Source organism: Rhizopus delemar, genomic scaffold (genome assembly GCF_000149305.1).
Source record: "Rhizopus delemar RA 99-880 supercont3.6 genomic scaffold, whole genome shotgun sequence".
NCBI lineage: Eukaryota > Fungi > Mucoromycota > Mucoromycetes > Mucorales > Rhizopodaceae > Rhizopus > Rhizopus delemar.
This window is the reverse complement of record NW_027137832.1, coordinates 855,557-872,887: the sequence shown is the minus strand read 5'-3', so window position 1 is coordinate 872,887 and position 17,331 is coordinate 855,557. Positions and strand designations below refer to the sequence as shown.

Genomic DNA, 17,331 nt, shown 5'->3' with positions numbered 1-17,331 from the left:
ATTCATAGATGTTGGTCTGTATTAACGAGAGAAGGAGAAAAAAAGATGGAGGAAAAGAATTATTTTTCTATATAGTTTATATCACATCCAAGTAAAGAATGTTTAGTTTTGTCTCAAAGTTACAAGAAATAAAGCTTTATATGTTCAAGATGACCAGCTTCTTGAACAGGTCTATATTTTTTATTTTTTTTTAAACTCTAAGCAATACTTTACAAACCAATTTAAGGACAGAAAGTGACAGTGTATCCTTGAGGAGAAGCACAAGCATACATAGATGTAGTATCGTCGTAAGCATAGGTGTAAACATCAGGACAAGCATTCTTGACAGGAAGAGAATACTTATTAGCAGGACATGTACTAGGAGTAGAGTGGTCACCAGTACAACAGTATTCAGGAGTGCCAAAGGCGCTACAAGCAGACTTACAACCAATGACGTTACCTTTGCTATCCTTATCTTGAAGTTCTTCAGGGCAAGAGGGAAGGCTTGAGCAAGCGGGAGCACCACACTCATATTTGTAGGCGTTATTGGCAGTTTTACCATTAGGGGCAATAGCAACGGGTAAGTTGTAACCGTCAACAAAAGAAACATCATAGTAGTCCATACCAGCAGCACCAGATAAAAGGAATTCTGCAAGAGAAGCAGGAGCTCCTACTTGACAGTCGCTACTACCGCTGCAACCTTCACGGGCCCAGATACGACCACCCCAGTTGGAAGGGACGGAGATTTGAAGAGAATGGCCAGCTGAGACAGAGGAAGACTTGGAATCACCACCGCCATTGGTAAGTTGATTGATTTGAAGAGAGCTCTTACAGCTATTCTTAACAGTAAGTGTAACAGAATTAGTAGGAGCAGCCATAGCAGCCATACCAGTAAGAGCAAGGAAAGAAACGAATGAAGAGAAAGCAACCATAATGAATGAGTAAAGGAATGAATCAATAAAGAAACGAGTGTGGAATGGGGTGTTTTGTAAGTAGAACTACAAAAAAAAAAGAATGGATAAAGGATAAAAATATTCTGATCAAAGAACCATTATTTATACTTTTTCTCAAGAGATCAAACGACAAATGAAAAACTTTTTTTTCTCAGGAACTGAAACATCGTTTAGTCATTGGTAAAGAAATTTGAGTGAATCTCGTTCGTCAAGTCTTGGCTTGGCTAAGACATCAATCCTTCGGCGCTTTCGAAATCTAGAACCTTAACGAGTGTGAACTGTGCTCCTTTAATTTTTTTCCTTGTTTCAAGTTAAAGTAATTTTAAACATATCAAATGTGATTCATTTGATCAAGATCATTTGGTTTCATTGTTGTACCTTGAAAAATTTTTTACGCTAAATCCAAAAGTGGAAATATCCCGTAGCAAGTAAAAAGAAGGAGAACAGGCCATCAATTCATTAAATCAATTGTAATGGCCATCTTGTTTAATTTCTTTTCTGTCATTTGATAAGGTCCTATATCCCGCTTAAACCCCACTTTGGACCCCTTTTTTATGCTTGTATTTCAGATTATGTGAAGTGATGTATTAAACTTACAGAAGAAAGTGGAGCAAAGAAGGGAGCCGAAAGAATGGAGAGCACAATGAAAGTCATGGATACACGAGATAGTATATTTAGGAGGGGCTGGGGGACAGACAGAAGGATGAACTATTATTGTGATCCTTGCACAATTTGGCGGCCTTAAATTTTACGCAGCCGAATTATATACAACCTTGACAGAGTCAACGAATCCTTTATATTTATCCTCCTTTTTGCTTTTTTAAAATGACTAGATTTATTCATACTTTACTCACAAATACATACCTAGACTGATCGACTCCTTTTCATTCACTTTTTTTTTTAACAAAGTCTCAACTTCCCTTCCTTTTTCTTTTCCTTTTTTCTTTTTCTTTTTTCTTTTCTTACTTTCTTAATATAATGGTTATCTCAAAAACAGTTTACGCAATTCATAATTTTGAAGCAGAAAATGAAGACGAACTTAATTTTTATACAGGCGAACCCATAATAGTTTTACAAAAAGATGATGGATTTGATGATGGTTGGTGGAAGGTAAAGCAACGACAGCAATGAATAATGTGAAATTAATTCTGGGAAATAGGGTGAAAATATAAGAGGTGAAGTAGGCCTATTTCCAATGAACTATATCACATACCAACCTTGTCAGCAAAATCAACTCCCTACACCGTCTAATTCATCCAGTAATAGAAAACTAAAGGACTTGATAAGTTCAGATGATCGACCACCTATTTCTTCAACACAATTAAAGAAATCTGTCATCCAGTCTTTGTCACACCCTGAATTAAAATCAACTTCACCTGAAGATTGGGATACAGATCAAGTAGAAATTTGGTTAAATGCAATTGATTTTGGTAGCATAGCAGCAAATTTCAAAAGTAAGAAGAAAAAAAAAAAGAAAGAAAAAAAAAAGAGGCAAGATGTGCTGATTTTTTATTTTAGCACAAGAAATAACAGGAGACATATTATTAGAATTAAATATGGGATCACTAAAAGAGTTGGATGTACCTACTTTTGGCAAAAGGTTTAAACTACAAACAGCAATCAACGTACTTCGAGAGGAGTGCTTACAATACAGCATATCAGATGATCAATCTACTAGTAAATTATCCTACAATGAAGTTTACTATAAAAGTCAAATCACGTATCCTCGAGAAGAAGAAAAAGGTAAAGCACACACGCGCAGCTTAATTACTTGATCAGAATTACATTGTTTGTATTAGAACTTGGATTAATGGCTTACAGTGATAAAAAAAGAGTAAGTAACCCCCTTCTACTCCTCAAAAAAAGACAATATAAAACAACTTGATCTGTTGTCCTCCTCCTTTATTCACATTTTTTTCTCCTATAGACTGATCACGAGCAGCAGCAAAGCAATGGATTAAAGTAAAGGAAATTTTTATTTTTCTTTTTTTCTTTCTATACTTAAATGAAATCTTATTTTTCATCTGTTCGTAGAAATATACCTTTTACGTCAAATCAGCCTAGCATATTACCTATAGACCACACTTATATAACACGCACAGAAGAGGATAATAACAATACTCCACAAATGCAAGGATGGTTGCATAAGCAAGGTTGTAAATATAAAACATGGAATAAGCGCTGGTTTGTATTGAAAGGATCAAACCTCTTTTACTTTAAAAGTTCCAAGGTACAAATCAAAACATGAAGGCAAGAATGATTTTAACATGATTTGATTAGGATGTTCGCATGAAAGGCATCATCAACTTGCGAGGTTATCGAATCATTACGGATGAATCCATTCAACCCGGAAAATATTCATTTAAAGCACAACACGAAGAAGAGCGCACATTTTATTTCTATACTGATGATGAAAACAGCATGAAATCTTGGATCACAAATCTTATGAAATCCACCATCTCTCGGGATTTGGCTGCTCCTGTCTTGAGCTCTCGTGTCATATCTACTGTCTCGTTGGATGTCGCACGTCGCATGAGACCTCGCCCTCCTTCAGTCTTGATTTACAAGTCGAAGAAGCCAACGTGTGAGCCTTCACCCGTCTTGCCAGAGGAATTGGTCAATCAAGATTCTGGATTTGATAGCGATAATCAAACATTTGACTCTTCCTTTCGTCAAATAGACGAAGATGATGAGGATGAGGGTATTGAACAAGATGATGCTGGTTCATGGGGCCGCGCAGAATTTATTGAATGGGTGAATGCTATCTGTCAAGGCGCCAACATATTAAGTTTGGACCAATTAAAACAAGAAAACATCTTGGTTGAGCTTTTACAAGAATTGAGCGGCAAAGAAGTACGTAGTTCTAAAACACAGGATAGTATTGCCGATGTTTTTGAATTTATGGCGCAGGAAGGCATTCCATCCGTGAATGAATTGTTTAATGCTCAAGGTAAATACTTGCTTCTGTATATATAAATAAGTACTTATAGCAATTTAAATAGATGTCTATCAAGGAAACGAAGATAAAATTATAGTCATGTTGAGGTCTATCCTTGAGTGGTCTCTTTAATTACCCCCACCTAATTTCATATCTGCTATTATTATTGTTATTTTTAATATATAGTATTTTATTATTTACAAATATTAATGCCTACCATTTTTTTATTTTCTCTCTCTTCTTTTTCTTTTTCAAACCACAAGTTTTCAAGATTGCATATCACCGACAAATATCAAATAGAATAGTGCAATTATACATCTCTTTAGTGTCTTTTTTTCTGTTACAGAGTTCTTCTGTGCCTGAAAAAAAAAAGACTTTAGGTTTCGTTTTTAATTTTTTTGAGCCTTTGCATGACCGGAAGAGACTCATAAAGAGGGAACCACAGAAGGAAATGAGCAGATTCGCTAACATCGATTGAGCTTTTTGAAGCGATGAACGACGTTTGATAGTAACTGACTCTACATATAAGAATTTAAGACTATTTTTTTTAGAAAACAGAAAAATTTTTTTTTGCAGAAAACTTTTCTCCGACAAGTGAGCAGTAAATTACTTTACTCACTCTTAATACATTATATCTCATCGTTGAAGCCAACAGGTCTAATTTCTTGTTGTATATTTTTAAAAAAGAAAACAGATATAAGAAGTCTGTGTTGATTTTAACATACCGTTGCAAAGTTTTCTAATTTTCTTTCAAATATTCTAGAACATTGAAAAAGTTTTTTTTTTGAAACATAAGCAATCAGAAAAGCATACATGACTAACTGAGATGGATAAAGGCGGTGTTTGATGGTTTCATTTAAATACAGACGTTATGTAAGAAAGTTATTTTGTTGGAAAGAAACTAAAAGATTATTTCACATTTTAAACGATGAAAGAGGAAAGGAAAAGAAGCATATGGACCTAATACACTTATTCAAACCAACAGGTTTTAAAAAACACATATGTTTTATAAAATTGTTGAAATGATTATTGGATGCGACCATTCAAAGAATACCGCAAATAATGAATTGCAGAACGGTTCTGGAAACATGAAGATCATCACATAGTCAGCAAGTTTTTATTGATCATTGTTTTATAAGTCATAAATAAGTAAACTATCCTGCAATTTTAGTTCTATAGGACCAGTCCGAAGAAGAGAGCAAAGTGTTTTAAGTTAAGCAAGCTTTTCTTTGAACTATATATCACATAAATAATTTTAGTTATAAAGAGTTGCCTTTCTAATTGACTAGAAAGAAAGATTTATATAAGTTTAAAATTGAATACTTTTAAGGTATAAAGAGTGCTCCTTTCATTTATCGTGGTATTTCAAGTATTTAAGAAAAATATAAGGATAATTGAGAAAAGATAAATAAGTTAGTACTTACGAAACTATAAATCTTTGTGTTATAAACTTACTATTATAATGTAAATATCTAAATCTCTAAAAGAGAAACTGTTTCCTCTACAGCAATTTTTCTTAAAAGCTTCTGGACGTCCTTTGTTTTTGAAAACGGAGTTTACAATATCAAGCATATTCTTGCTCGCATTAACGACTCGTTGCCAAAGTATTCCGTATGATTTACACTCCAGTATACTATTGCGGCTTTCCTTCATGCTATGCTCTTTTTGTTTGATTCCTTGTACAACAGCTACTGCGAAACTATTCCAGATTAACAGGCCAGGATGAAATTGAATAACGATTGGAATAGAAACATACTTGAAAAGTCAGGTATTCATTTATATCTACTAATGCACAACGCACCTGGTTTTGTGATTAAGTAGTTTGATATATAAAATAATGATAGTACTAGAAAGGGCTTTTTCATGGAAACATCAATCTTCTTCTTCATTCCATCGCCAAACATTATCAGTGATAAAACTTCAAATTATTTAAACTTGACGGGAAACCAACGATGGATAGATTTCCCTTTTGGCGCCTTTTTCTTGGTATTTTTTTTTTTTTTTTTTTTTTTTTTTTGACAAAGCATATCCTTTTTTTTAAAAAATTCTTTCAGGCATTCTCATTCTTCTACTTCTGTTTCACCTTTTCTTTTTGTTGTATTTCTTACCACCACTGATAGGAATATTTGCCACCTCATCATTGATACTCTGACACCCTTGATAGTCATAGAATTTGAAAGGTGCAAACTTGAGTCCGTAGAATTCAAAAAAAGAAAATGGTTCAATTCTTCAAGTGTTTTTTTCGCGAGTAGTCTTTATAGGTAATTTGGAATGTAATTTTCGCATTAGGAAGGCTAATTTCAATTTCTTTTATGCCTTCTTCTATCTCCAACCTATCCACATATTTTTTTCCTACCATAGGAGCCTGTATATCATCTTCTTTCCCCCGAACTGCATCTTCGTATCAGAATAGAATCATTTTCATCATTAATGACAGCTGTAAAAACTTGTTTTCGTCCTGGATCTAATGTTATTGATTGAATGTACTTCTCAAATTCATTTTCTTTAAAGTCTTCTAACTCTAACTTGATTTCACTATTTTTATCTTTTTTAGATCTAGCAAAGAGGAGGCAAGCGTCAAAGCCATCTGTATGAACATTGCAGTAAAACATATCCTTCCATTTTTAGCTACCCCTTGAAGTCATTTAGGCTAATGTCTGTGGTAAAAATTAACATACAGTCTCAGGCAGATCCATGATGAAAAGCGTAATATCTATGTATGTATGCATACCTTTTATAGCCAAGTTTACTGAAATCAAAAGCATTATGAAAAATTCTGAGCATGCCATTGTAATTATTTATACAGACACTTGATTGTTTAGTGTTATTTGCCAATGCTTTAGTATCTATAATTATGTATCTCCATTTGAAACGGGGGATTGAAAAAAAAAAAAAAAATTAACTAGTCATGACATGGATATTTGATCTTCACAATTTTTAGCCTTGTTCAACTCGACCTGCAATATATACTAGCGCCGGTATAAACTGGGTAAGAGCAGCAGACAAGTTCTCGCTTGTATGTGCTATGGTCATTTGTTCTTCTAATTTGCTGCAAATATAACTAATTTGGCTTATATTTTGAAGAGAAATCAAATTTAGGCACATTGGCCATAAAAGCTTGTCTTTCAGTAAACTTTGCCAACAATATCCAAAAGACAAATGATTAATCATCTTAATATTCAATTCCTAGTGAAGTGTAAGATCGTTATTCATTATACATTGCATATACATCACTTATTGAAACTTACAGTATAGATAGTTTTTATACTTCTGTGAAAATAATACAACATCCTTTTCTCAAAGTTTTCAACAACGTTGTTTAAATAGGTTGTAGCTACAATAACACATCCAGTTGACAGAACATCTCTATAACCTTTACATGGATGGTCCTTTAGGCTGAAGATAGTCGAGGGAAAGCCGACCTTGAATTCATCAAAAGCAAACACAATTGGACTGTTCACAAAACTCATTCATCGAAGAGATGAAATCGACAATTTGCTTATCAGTGTATGATTTGCAAGATACTTACTTTTTGGGATAATCATTGCAGCAATAGTACTTGCAAAGCTTTTAGCAAAATCTTGTATTTTGATTTCTCGACCTTTTCAACTGTGTTTTGCTCGTTATCTGCTACATCATTAATTGTTCCAAACATGATTAACATCAAGCTGGTGTAAATTTCGGCTACTTGTTCCTCAAAGTTATTGAAATTTTCAAGAGAAAAATATCCATATGAACATCTATTGTCATTGTTGTTTTTAAGCTGTAATAAAATGTGTCACAAAAAAAGGTCATTCCCAATTACTGCCTTTATTTTTCACCAATTCAGTTACATTTTCTCAATTGACCAATAAAAATTTTCTTAGTTTAGAAGTTCTAAGTTTCCATTTTATCAGAGAACTTTCTCAATTACTTGGAAAATACAGCAGTAATATCTTCCACATCAAGCATCATCTTGGCCGACATTAATAACACAAACTTTTGAAAACAGCATTATAGGTAGCTTTATTCACGATTAGGTGATACCCTCTGTATTCATTCTTTGAAGGCCCCCAAACGTGGATTCCTTCAAGAAAACATTTTACAAAGGCAGTAAGCTCTCAATCCCAAGCTGCTCTCTCTTTGTCGTCGTTCATTGTACTTGGGTCCTATTCTTTGGTTTCCCATGCCTTATTCTGAACGCAGCAGATGCGTCCATTGGAGATTTAGTTGGATGTCTAGTGACCAGCCAAAACCCTGTCCTAAGCATCCTGACCGCTTTCTTTCCAGGAAACATGCTATACAATGCCTCGATATGCATCAAGGATTACAAATATCGACTATTATTGGAGATCCTTTATCTTTCCTTTTGAGCTCGCTGTCCACTCGCAAACCGCGCTCCTATCAATCTGTTTCCTCTTGGTTTTTCCGCTGACCCACCATATGTCTGATTCTTTTTTTTTAACTCGACCATCTTCATCATAATAATTACCTATCTCACCTCCACTTTTTCTTGGAAAATGACTCTTGGATTGATTGTCCTAGAATCCACGCTTGTATCTATGCCATGTTTTTCCCTCCTTACTCATTTACTTTCTTTTTTCTTCGTTTGTCCTTGATCTCATAGAACATTTTTTGATTCTCTTACGCTAATTTTTATCTGTCTTGGGCGGTTAAAGTCTATAAGATACTTTGTGCTCACTTAATACAGTCAAACCTATGGAAATTGGCGTTTTCACAAAAGTAATTGTCACTTTTATAAAAATGATTGGCAAGAATCATGCTATCAACTGCCTTGATATGCACCGACGCTTCTTTATGCCTGAAACTGTCCAGGATCCACTGTCATTTCTTTTGAATATGCTTCCTCTACGTCCTTCGATTCCCCCAAGTTCTGCTCTCACCTGGTATCAGCGATGGCCGATTATATGTTCCATACTGCATGAATTAGATCAGCTACACCATGACAAACTGATCCCTGCCAAATACCCCATGGTCAAAAGCTTCTTATATCGTTAAGCCAATTCCTTTAGTTTTTCTTTGATAACTCCACTCATTCCTCTCCTTTCACATTTTTTACTCTTGCTACCAAAAGAGGTTTTTTTTCTAAGCATGAACATCCTAAAGGATTGATCTGGTCCGGGCGGGGTTTTATTATAATATTTTTGCGCTCAATTGGATCTTAAATAAAAGACTATGTTTAAAGAAAAAAAGAACTAATCATAGTGTGTAATCATAAAATGTCCGGTCCGGACATGCGTCATTTTTGTTATTTGAGGTATAAAGACAAAAAGTAAAGCAAGAAGCTGTGTGCGGGGCGCGCTTGCAAAAGATGTACGTATCCTAGTCAACCATCCAATCCTTCTCTTCCCTATACACACGTAGCGAGATGGTAATGTTTTTCTAAAGAGATGGATTGATTCATACGCTAACATCTTAATAGCCTAAACAAATCAAGGACATTAAGGAATTTCTCGAAATTGCTCGTAGAAAGGACGCTAAGTGTAAATACCAAAAAACAACATTATTAAAAAAAAACTAAATAATTCCAATTAGCTGCTCGCATCAAGAAGAACTCTGACTCTGTCAAGTTCAAGGTTAGATGCTCTCGCTATCTCTACACTCTTGTTGTCAAGGACAAGTCCAAGGCTAACAAGCTCAAGCAATCTCTTCCTCCTGGTAAATAATTAATATTCTACCACAAGACCTGTGCTTATACAGCTTTTTCTTTAGCTCTTGTTGTCAACGAAATTTAAATCAGTCAACTATGAACGATTGTGTAACTTCCCTCTTTTTTTAATGTAAAGCAGCTCAATAAAAAAAACACCAGCAAAAGTTTGTGTATGGAAGGAAAGAATGTTATTTTATTTGCGGATTTAAGTATAGTGATTCTATAGATGTATATAGGGGCTAAAGAAAGAGAAAAGATGAAGGGAGTTATTTGGTCTTTTTCTCTTTGATATCAATCATTTCCAGTTCTTTATTAACAACAACATGTTGCTTGGTTAACTTTTCAATGGAAGACTGATGAGACATTTGATGTAAACCTGTATATGAAAAGAGTAGAAAATTACGCATTAAAGTTGGTGAATATAATCCCGAACTACTTACCTAACAGTGTACTATTCAATTCTTGAGCTAATGCCTGTCGTCTTTCTTGTGTTAACAGATGTTTGGATTGAGACTGAAACGGATCTTTGTATGCGATTAATGCTGTTACTTCTCGGACTTGCTCTTTTAATTTATGATTGGTCGGTTTAAGATGTTTTTGAGCATAGCAAATCGCATCCAATTCTGAACCAGAACGAATGATTTCAATAAAGTGTTGACATCTTAGTTTAAATAGAATAAACTCTGAATCTTTTTGTTCAAATAGCGCAGGGAAATTCTCTTCAATGATTTCAAAGGCACAAACTAGGTTGCCTTGTTCAATATATTCAATCAAGCCTATTTTGGTAGAATAACATTAAGACAAGGTATTACACACGCCTCATTTACTTTTTCTTGCATCAAGCAGCGTCCATTGAATATCTACTGTTGATTAGTAAATATGTTATTTAGTTTGTTGAATAATTAAACCTCTTTCAAGTATTTGTGCTAATGGATTTGATTTAATTTATTTATCTTTATTGTACAACTATGACTTACATTGCTTTGTCTGTGGAGGAATATAAATGTATTGCTCTAGTTTCGTAATATCTTTTAATAATGCTTTTGCAGTATTTTTATAACAACGATGTACAAGATAATCTAATACAAGTGAATTGCAATCAATGTTCATAGTTTTACTTGATAAAAGAAGAAGAAAGGAGACAATATTAGAAGGGATTAGTTATACAACTGGCATGTTAAAGTGCATAGTATCACATGATACACTGTCAAGTATTGCTTTTTGTTGTTGTACCTGCATTTTACTAATTGATTTTCCGATAAAAAAAAAAGAGGGCTTTCATTTTTTTTTTTCCCTTCTTCTTTATTACCTCTTTTAAGCCAAGAAAAAATTATTATGAGTGACGACTATGACTATTTATTTAAGGGTAAAAATAGAAAGAGGAAGAGAGAATACAAGACTGACAGAGTATTTGCTAGTTGTATTGATTGGTGATTCAGGTGTTGGTAAAACAAACCTCTTGGGTCGATTTACTCGTAACGAGTTCAATCTTGAGTCAAAAAGTACTATTGGTGTAGAGTTTGCTACTCGTAGTATTCAAGTTGATAACAAGGTCATCAAGGCTCAGATTTGGGATACAGGTAATTACTTCATCTCTACAAGTTACACACTAAACATTTCGTGAGTTTAGCTGGTCAAGAAAGATACAGAGCCATTACTAGCGCGTAATAGTAATATAGCATCTTTAAACCTAACTCATACATATTAAATAGATATTATCGAGGCGCAGTAGGTGCTTTATTATGTTATGATATCTCTAAGCATTCCACATTTGAAAGTGTCAGCCGCTGGTTAAAAGAGTTACGTGACCATGCAGACTCAAATATCGTTATTATGCTTGTTGGCAATAAGAGTGATTTGAGACATTTACGTGCTGTTCCAACTGATGAAGCAAAACAGTTTGCCTGTAAGAAAAGGAAAATTAATAGTGATTTTTGAAGAAAAATAATACTTGTCTGTTAGCTGAAAATGGTTTATCCTTTATTGAAACTTCTGCTTTGGATGCAACTAACGTTGAGTTGTCATTTCAAAGGATTTTAACAGGTAATAAATAAGTAGGATAGCAAGTAAAATATTCATTTGCGATGTAGAAATCCATCGTATCGTTTCCAACAAAGCTTTAGAAACTTCAAACAACGCAATCAAACCAACTGGAGGACAAACTATTTTGGTATCGCAATCTCCTGATGAACCAAAGCCCAGTGGTGGTTGCTGCTAAGTAGCACAGAATATGTATAGAAATTGATTATGTTTTAATAAATGTATGGTTTAACTATGATTCGATTTAATTTTTTTTACATCTTTTTTCGTAAATCGTACCTGAGTGGGCGAATAAGGTATTTGCATTATGAACTCCGTAAAATGGGTTAAAAAAGTTTTTATTTTTCTTCATACTCTTTCTCTTTCTTTCTCATACTTCTTTTTCTACTCTCTTTCTTTCTCTTTTTCTCTAACAAGAAGGATGAGTACAAGTATATCAGGTGATGATCTTATTTGTATTTTGATTTGTGTGACACTAATAACATGGCAGATCGTCCATCTGTTTTCACAATGAACCAGTTAAAGTCAATGCAAGGACGTCTACGTGATGGAGACAAGGATGCGATGAAATTCATTATCATTGACCAAAAAGTATATGACATTTCTGAATTTGTTGAAGATCATCCTGGTGGTGCACAGGTCTTGTTGACTCATGTTGGAAAAGATGCGTCTGGTAATGAAATGAAATGCACAAATTTTGGGTAAATGTGGAGAGGAGCAAAGCTGACAATCAAAAATTATAGATGTATTTCACGCTATGCATCCCGAGTCTGCTTATGAAATTTTGAATAATTACTTTGTTGGCGATATACAAGACATGCCTGTAAAGGAAACTGCTTCTGCTCAATTTGCTTTAGAGATGCGTCAACTTCGGGATCAATTGAAAAAGGAAGGCTATTTTCATTCTAGCAAACTTTATTATGCCTATAAAGTCATGTCTACTCTTGCCCTTTGCGCAGTTGGCCTTTCTCTCTTGTACGCTTATGGACATACGTCTACTTTAGCTGTTATTGCATCTGCTATTATTGTTGGTATCTTTTGGCAGCAGTGTGGTTGGTTGGCTCATGATTTTGGACACCACCAGTGCTTTGAAGATCGTTCCTGGAATGATGTTCTTGTTGTTTTCCTTGGAAACTTTTGTCAAGGCTTTTCATTGTCATGGTAACTCATTATTATAAATTATGTTTTTTATTTATTAATTTTCTTTAAAAAAGGTGGAAGAACAAACATAACACACACCACGCTAGTACGAATGTTCATGGACATGATCCTGATATTGACACCGCTCCTATCTTGTTATGGGATGAATATGCATCTGCTGCCTATTACTCCTCATTGGATGAAGAGCCTACCATGATTTCTCGATTCCTTGCTGAAAGTGTCTTGCCTTATCAAACCCGTTACTATTTCTTCGTACTTGGTTTTGCTCGTTTATCATGGGCCATTCAATCCTTACTCTATTCATTTAAGCAAGGTGCCATCAACAAGTCTCGTCAACTCAATCTTTTTGAACGCTTTTGTCTCGTCAGTCACTGGACCTTGTTCACTTTTTGTGCAGTAGCCTGGTGTAGTAACATTTATGACACGATCTTGTTCTTTTTGGTTAGTCAGGCAACCACAGGTTACACATTAGCTCTCGTGTTTGCTTTAAATCACAGTGGCATGCCTGTCATTACCGAAGAAAAGGCAGAGTCAATGGAATTTTTCGAAATTCAAGTGATTACAGGTCGTGATGTAACCCTATCTCCTTTGGGTGATTGGTTCATGGGCGGATTAAATTATCAAATTGAGCATCATGTAAGTAGATGGAGAAGAAGAAGGCGACAAAATGAAATTAATGCTTATCCAATAGGTTTTCCCTAATATGCCTCGTCACAGTCTACCTAAAGTGAAGCCAATGGTGAAGTCGCTTTGTAAGAAATACGGCATCAAGTATCATGATACTGGATTCTTTAAAGGAACATTAGAAGTTTTAAAGACATTGGACATTACTTCTAAATTGTCATTGCAATTGAGTAAAAAGTCACTTTAATTTGATACCACAATTTCTTTTGAATTTTTGCATGTAAAAAAATAAAAAAAAGACTCAATGATGCACAACGTAAACATAATAGATGTGCAGGAAACATAAAGGGACCCATTCAGCATGTTACTTTAATCATCGAAAGCAATCGACAGCAGGCTTTTACAAGCCGACGTCTTTGGAACTCATTTAGGTTTCTTTAGGGACATCTTGAGACCCTTTAAATGCTTTCAATTATATCGAAAGGCTTAAGTTTAAAAATGAATTCATCAGGACCGCAGGGTTTGGTTTATTCAAACGGAGATGGACAATTTAAGCCCAAGGCAGCTAATTGTTGATAATCTTTTAAGTGTGCTTGTCGTTGGTTGTTTATAATACTATCATGCGCTTTATTGACAAGCGCTCTTTCTTCAGAAGACAAACAATGATCCAATTGTTGCAAGATGATAGGTACAAATTTACCAGAGACATAAAGAGGTAGTTGATAATGTTTTAAAAATAACAAGAGAGAGACAAGGTGTAATATCTGAGGTGCTGTTTCTTCAGAGATAGTTGTTTGATCGAGTTGTTTATAAAGTTGATAGAATACTGCCTTATTTGCTTGACTACGCAGTTGTGATTACTATTATCATTCCCTTTATTATTGTTATCATGTACCTTTTGTCATTGTCATTGTCAATCAATGGTGTTTCTTTAAACAATTGTTGATGATCTTGTTTAAGAAACGATGTAACAAAGGTCTTCAGTTTCTATGTATTTCACAAGTTCAAATAAAATCAAATACAGCTGCTATTGGTTCACGTACCTTCTTTTTTAGCAATTCTTCTACTTCAAGTACACTTGTCTTGTCATATCTGTGATCATTTTCACGGATAAAGTAAGCAACAACGCATTTTTGCTGTTTGGTGTCCGTAATGTTTTGTTTGGTTATATCCTCAGCAGAGATACAAAGTGATGTTGATTGTTCTACCTCTGCTTGACAGTAAGATTGATCCAAGATGACATACAATACAAGATGATACAGGAATTCTACACATTGATTCTTTAATAGATATTTTTCAAGGCTCTTCTTTGCCCCCTCATCTTATAAATCGTTAGCTTACAAGTATAACAAGACATGTGCTTACCTTCAAATAAGCAAATTGCTTTATAATTAAAATAAATAGAGTTTCTTAAACCAACCAATGTTCTATATTCTCTTTCCCTTTGTTTCATAACCCAACCATCACCTTCCATTCTTGATTGAATGACATAGGGTGTTTGCATCATTTCATTAAATTGTTGAGCGAGCGTCTTTCTGATAAATGGCAGTATTTTTTCTGCTATGTTATATGGACACCCTACGCTTTCCAAAGCCTTCACCATCTATTCAGAGTGTGAGTGACGAGTGAATGGGGTAAAAGTGACTTACATCTGACGCTTGGAGACCTTTTACTTGTTTAGTATCCTTTTGCTTTATTCTGGATGCAAGTTTACTCAAATAATGTCTTGAATTTTCAACAAGTGATTTTACATAATCAGGGTTAATCACATATCCACCTTCTAACGTGATCATCTTTTTGGTAGAGGCCAGCTCTTGTACACAAAGGTCGATGACCTTATTGACATCTCCTAATGTAAGAGAAGAAGGTAAAGCATCCTGACTGATTGTTAGTAAAGCACATTGAAGTGCAAGTAAACTTACATTGACATCACAATAGTTTGTCGTTGATCGTATTATGTCTTTTGCATTCTCTTTGATATGTGTCTTTATAACACACGAATTCAGTACATAATATGAGTTACTGTCGTCTTGAATTAATTCGAGTGGATCAGTAAATGAATATAGGTTTCCGATTGTATCAAAGCCTACAGACACAAATCAATATTTATATTATGTCTCTAGTGACACTTACTAATGAATCCATTAGAGTCAAATATAGATTTGATGAGATTCATTTGTTGTTCTTTATATCCTTTTGGTTCAAATAATGCTCTGCTTCTTTTCCCTCTTATCGTTCCAATATTATTCTGTTCTTTTATTACTTGATCCACCCATACTAAGAAAGATATTAGTAATTTAATAACAGGAAGGCCAGTATGCTTACAATAAAACATGTCTTCTGGTATATTAAGTGATTTTTGTACTTTAAATAAATAAAGTGGTCTAGATACTCGTTAGTATTTTTTTATATATATTTCCTATTATAAGATTACTCTTCTACTGCTTCTAGTGCAACTTTTATTCTTGATTTATTCTCTTTTACATAACCTTCAGTCATGATAATATCGGGTAACAAAGCGTATTGTATATATCCATCCGTATCTTGTAAAATCTATTGTATATTATAAGAAAATGGCCATGGTCTATATATATAAAAAAAAGACTTACTGATTTCAATAAACTATAGGGTAACTTCATACTTTGCGATTGAGATATAATAAACATTATGCCCTTTTTATCTATTTCTTGGCTGAACCTGTCTTGCTGCTTCTTTTATAAATGCACTATGTAAAAAAGCATATTCAGTTGGACCCTTCCTCTTTGTGTTTTTCGTTTTTTTACAGAGTGAATACAAAGTCATCTATAAAAGACCATGTTTTGTTATCAGAGGATATATGTTGAATGAGTCGAGTGATAGTATGTTGCTCAACGTTGAGTAAGCTTGCAAGTGCTTCTACCGAGATCTTGCCTTTATAGATTATTTAGTAAGAATGAACATGTGTCATTACTATACCTTCTGCTTCAACATGTTTGGTAATTATTTGTATACAATAAGTTTGATCCAAGTAATGTTCACCATCCAAAGTCCGTGTAGTGTTGAAAACAAGACCCTTTTTTATTCCTTGTTCAACAAATTGAATAAATAAAGTATGCGGTAATGTCATTTATCTTTTTATAAAAAAGAAAAGAAACAAATGCTGAGTTTCTTTGTCGCGTCAAATTAAAAGCATAATTATTAGAATTAAATAAAATAGATTTTATTATGTGTAGAATGAGAACAAATGTAGTTTTTATACAAGAAAAAAGAAGAAGAAAGAGAATGCAATAAATAAGGTATACAATAAGTTATGATTATGATAATTAACAAAAGCATGGAGTTGCTTCTAAAGGAATGACTTCTGGTTTCAATGATATCGTTGTCTTCTTCACTGTTCTTTCACTTTCACCAAATTCAGGAAAAGAAACATAAGTCTCTGCAAACATACTCTTCTTTTCATCAACATGTCTTTTTCTATTGTTACAAGTCAATTGTTGAACTAATTGATAAAAATTGGTGCTTGTGATGTTGGTTGGATGCATATTAAAAGAAAGAAAGGGGAAGAGAGAAAAGATGGGTTATATAACTCATTGTTTTACACACGTGTTTAAAGGAAAATAGATTTCCATGTGAACAATAGGAAATAAAAAAGGCCATTAATCACATTCATCCCTTCTTTTATCTAAATACGGAATATATTCAATGATCTACAAAAGAAACTTTTTTTTTTTTGACTCGAGAACTGTAATCATCATTCGTGGTAGACTTAAAACTCCTTTAAAAGACTCTAATCCATCAAATCTCCTTAATTTATAACGCATTTGTGAGTAAATAATTCTTCTCATTTTATTTTGACACAACACACGTTGAAAAGTACTGATTTTGGGTGTATCTCATTTTAAATACATCCTTCATTCTATTATGACGTATAATGATAGTTGAGTGTTACTTTTCTTTTTATATTATTTGTCATTAAAGCAGATAAGACTAAAAGGGGAGTAAAGAGA

At 33.9% G+C, this 17,331-nt stretch overlaps 10 protein-coding genes across 10 annotated transcripts; 5 read left to right on the top strand and 5 right to left on the bottom strand.

Moving 5' to 3' along the window:
* Positions 1 to 221: 221 nt before the first annotated feature.
* Positions 222 to 911, bottom strand: RO3G_08331 (uncharacterized protein; the record flags this gene model as incomplete). The annotated part of the gene is made up of 1 exon (XM_067662921.1): positions 222 to 911. The coding sequence occupies one exon, from the start codon at positions 909 to 911 to the stop codon at positions 222 to 224; it is 690 nt and encodes a 229-aa protein (XP_067519022.1).
* Positions 912 to 1,910: 999 nt separating this feature from the next.
* RO3G_08330 (uncharacterized protein) lies at positions 1,911 to 4,002 on the top strand (the record flags this gene model as incomplete). Its single annotated transcript, XM_067662920.1, has 8 exons — positions 1,911 to 2,042; positions 2,092 to 2,386; positions 2,451 to 2,675; positions 2,732 to 2,766; positions 2,860 to 2,894; positions 2,967 to 3,162; positions 3,213 to 3,882; positions 3,935 to 4,002. 8 exons carry the CDS (start codon positions 1,911 to 1,913, stop codon positions 4,000 to 4,002), a joined length of 1,656 nt encoding a protein of 551 aa, XP_067519021.1.
* A 134-nt stretch (positions 4,003 to 4,136) lies between these two features.
* On the bottom strand, positions 4,137 to 4,510 carry RO3G_08329 (uncharacterized protein; the record flags this gene model as incomplete). Its single annotated transcript, XM_067662919.1, has 3 exons — positions 4,137 to 4,229; positions 4,286 to 4,386; positions 4,486 to 4,510. 3 exons carry the CDS (start codon positions 4,508 to 4,510, stop codon positions 4,137 to 4,139), a joined length of 219 nt encoding a protein of 72 aa, XP_067519020.1.
* Positions 4,511 to 8,192: 3,682 nt separating this feature from the next.
* On the bottom strand, positions 8,193 to 8,481 carry RO3G_08328 (uncharacterized protein; the record flags this gene model as incomplete). The annotated part of the gene is made up of 2 exons (XM_067662918.1): positions 8,193 to 8,390; positions 8,443 to 8,481. The coding sequence occupies 2 exons, from the start codon at positions 8,479 to 8,481 to the stop codon at positions 8,193 to 8,195; spliced, it is 237 nt and encodes a 78-aa protein (XP_067519019.1).
* Positions 8,482 to 8,667: 186 nt separating this feature from the next.
* RO3G_08327 (uncharacterized protein) lies at positions 8,668 to 8,868 on the top strand (the record flags this gene model as incomplete). Its single annotated transcript, XM_067662917.1, has 1 exon — positions 8,668 to 8,868. One exon carries the CDS (start codon positions 8,668 to 8,670, stop codon positions 8,866 to 8,868), a length of 201 nt encoding a protein of 66 aa, XP_067519018.1.
* A 370-nt stretch (positions 8,869 to 9,238) lies between these two features.
* On the top strand, positions 9,239 to 9,605 carry RO3G_08326 (60S ribosomal protein eL38; the record flags this gene model as incomplete). Its single annotated transcript, XM_067662916.1, has 4 exons — positions 9,239 to 9,241; positions 9,293 to 9,353; positions 9,406 to 9,528; positions 9,583 to 9,605. 4 exons carry the CDS (start codon positions 9,239 to 9,241, stop codon positions 9,603 to 9,605), a joined length of 210 nt encoding a protein of 69 aa, XP_067519017.1.
* A 181-nt stretch (positions 9,606 to 9,786) lies between these two features.
* Positions 9,787 to 10,630, bottom strand: RO3G_08325 (uncharacterized protein; the record flags this gene model as incomplete). Its single annotated transcript, XM_067662915.1, has 4 exons — positions 9,787 to 9,896; positions 9,961 to 10,296; positions 10,348 to 10,380; positions 10,498 to 10,630. 4 exons carry the CDS (start codon positions 10,628 to 10,630, stop codon positions 9,787 to 9,789), a joined length of 612 nt encoding a protein of 203 aa, XP_067519016.1.
* A 225-nt stretch (positions 10,631 to 10,855) lies between these two features.
* On the top strand, positions 10,856 to 11,738 carry RO3G_08324 (GTPase; the record flags this gene model as incomplete). Its single annotated transcript, XM_067662914.1, has 5 exons — positions 10,856 to 10,886; positions 10,939 to 11,140; positions 11,233 to 11,426; positions 11,483 to 11,563; positions 11,611 to 11,738. The coding sequence occupies 5 exons, from the start codon at positions 10,856 to 10,858 to the stop codon at positions 11,736 to 11,738; spliced, it is 636 nt and encodes a 211-aa protein (XP_067519015.1).
* A 243-nt stretch (positions 11,739 to 11,981) lies between these two features.
* RO3G_08323 (delta-6-fatty acid desaturase) lies at positions 11,982 to 13,592 on the top strand (the record flags this gene model as incomplete). Its single annotated transcript, XM_067662913.1, has 5 exons — positions 11,982 to 12,000; positions 12,051 to 12,233; positions 12,304 to 12,721; positions 12,775 to 13,357; positions 13,413 to 13,592. 5 exons carry the CDS (start codon positions 11,982 to 11,984, stop codon positions 13,590 to 13,592), a joined length of 1,383 nt encoding a protein of 460 aa, XP_067519014.1.
* A 757-nt stretch (positions 13,593 to 14,349) lies between these two features.
* On the bottom strand, positions 14,350 to 15,275 carry RO3G_08322 (uncharacterized protein; the record flags this gene model as incomplete). The annotated part of the gene is made up of 4 exons (XM_067662912.1): positions 14,350 to 14,612; positions 14,711 to 14,948; positions 14,995 to 15,226; positions 15,268 to 15,275. The coding sequence occupies 4 exons, from the start codon at positions 15,273 to 15,275 to the stop codon at positions 14,350 to 14,352; spliced, it is 741 nt and encodes a 246-aa protein (XP_067519013.1).
* Positions 15,276 to 17,331: the final 2,056 nt, after the last annotated feature.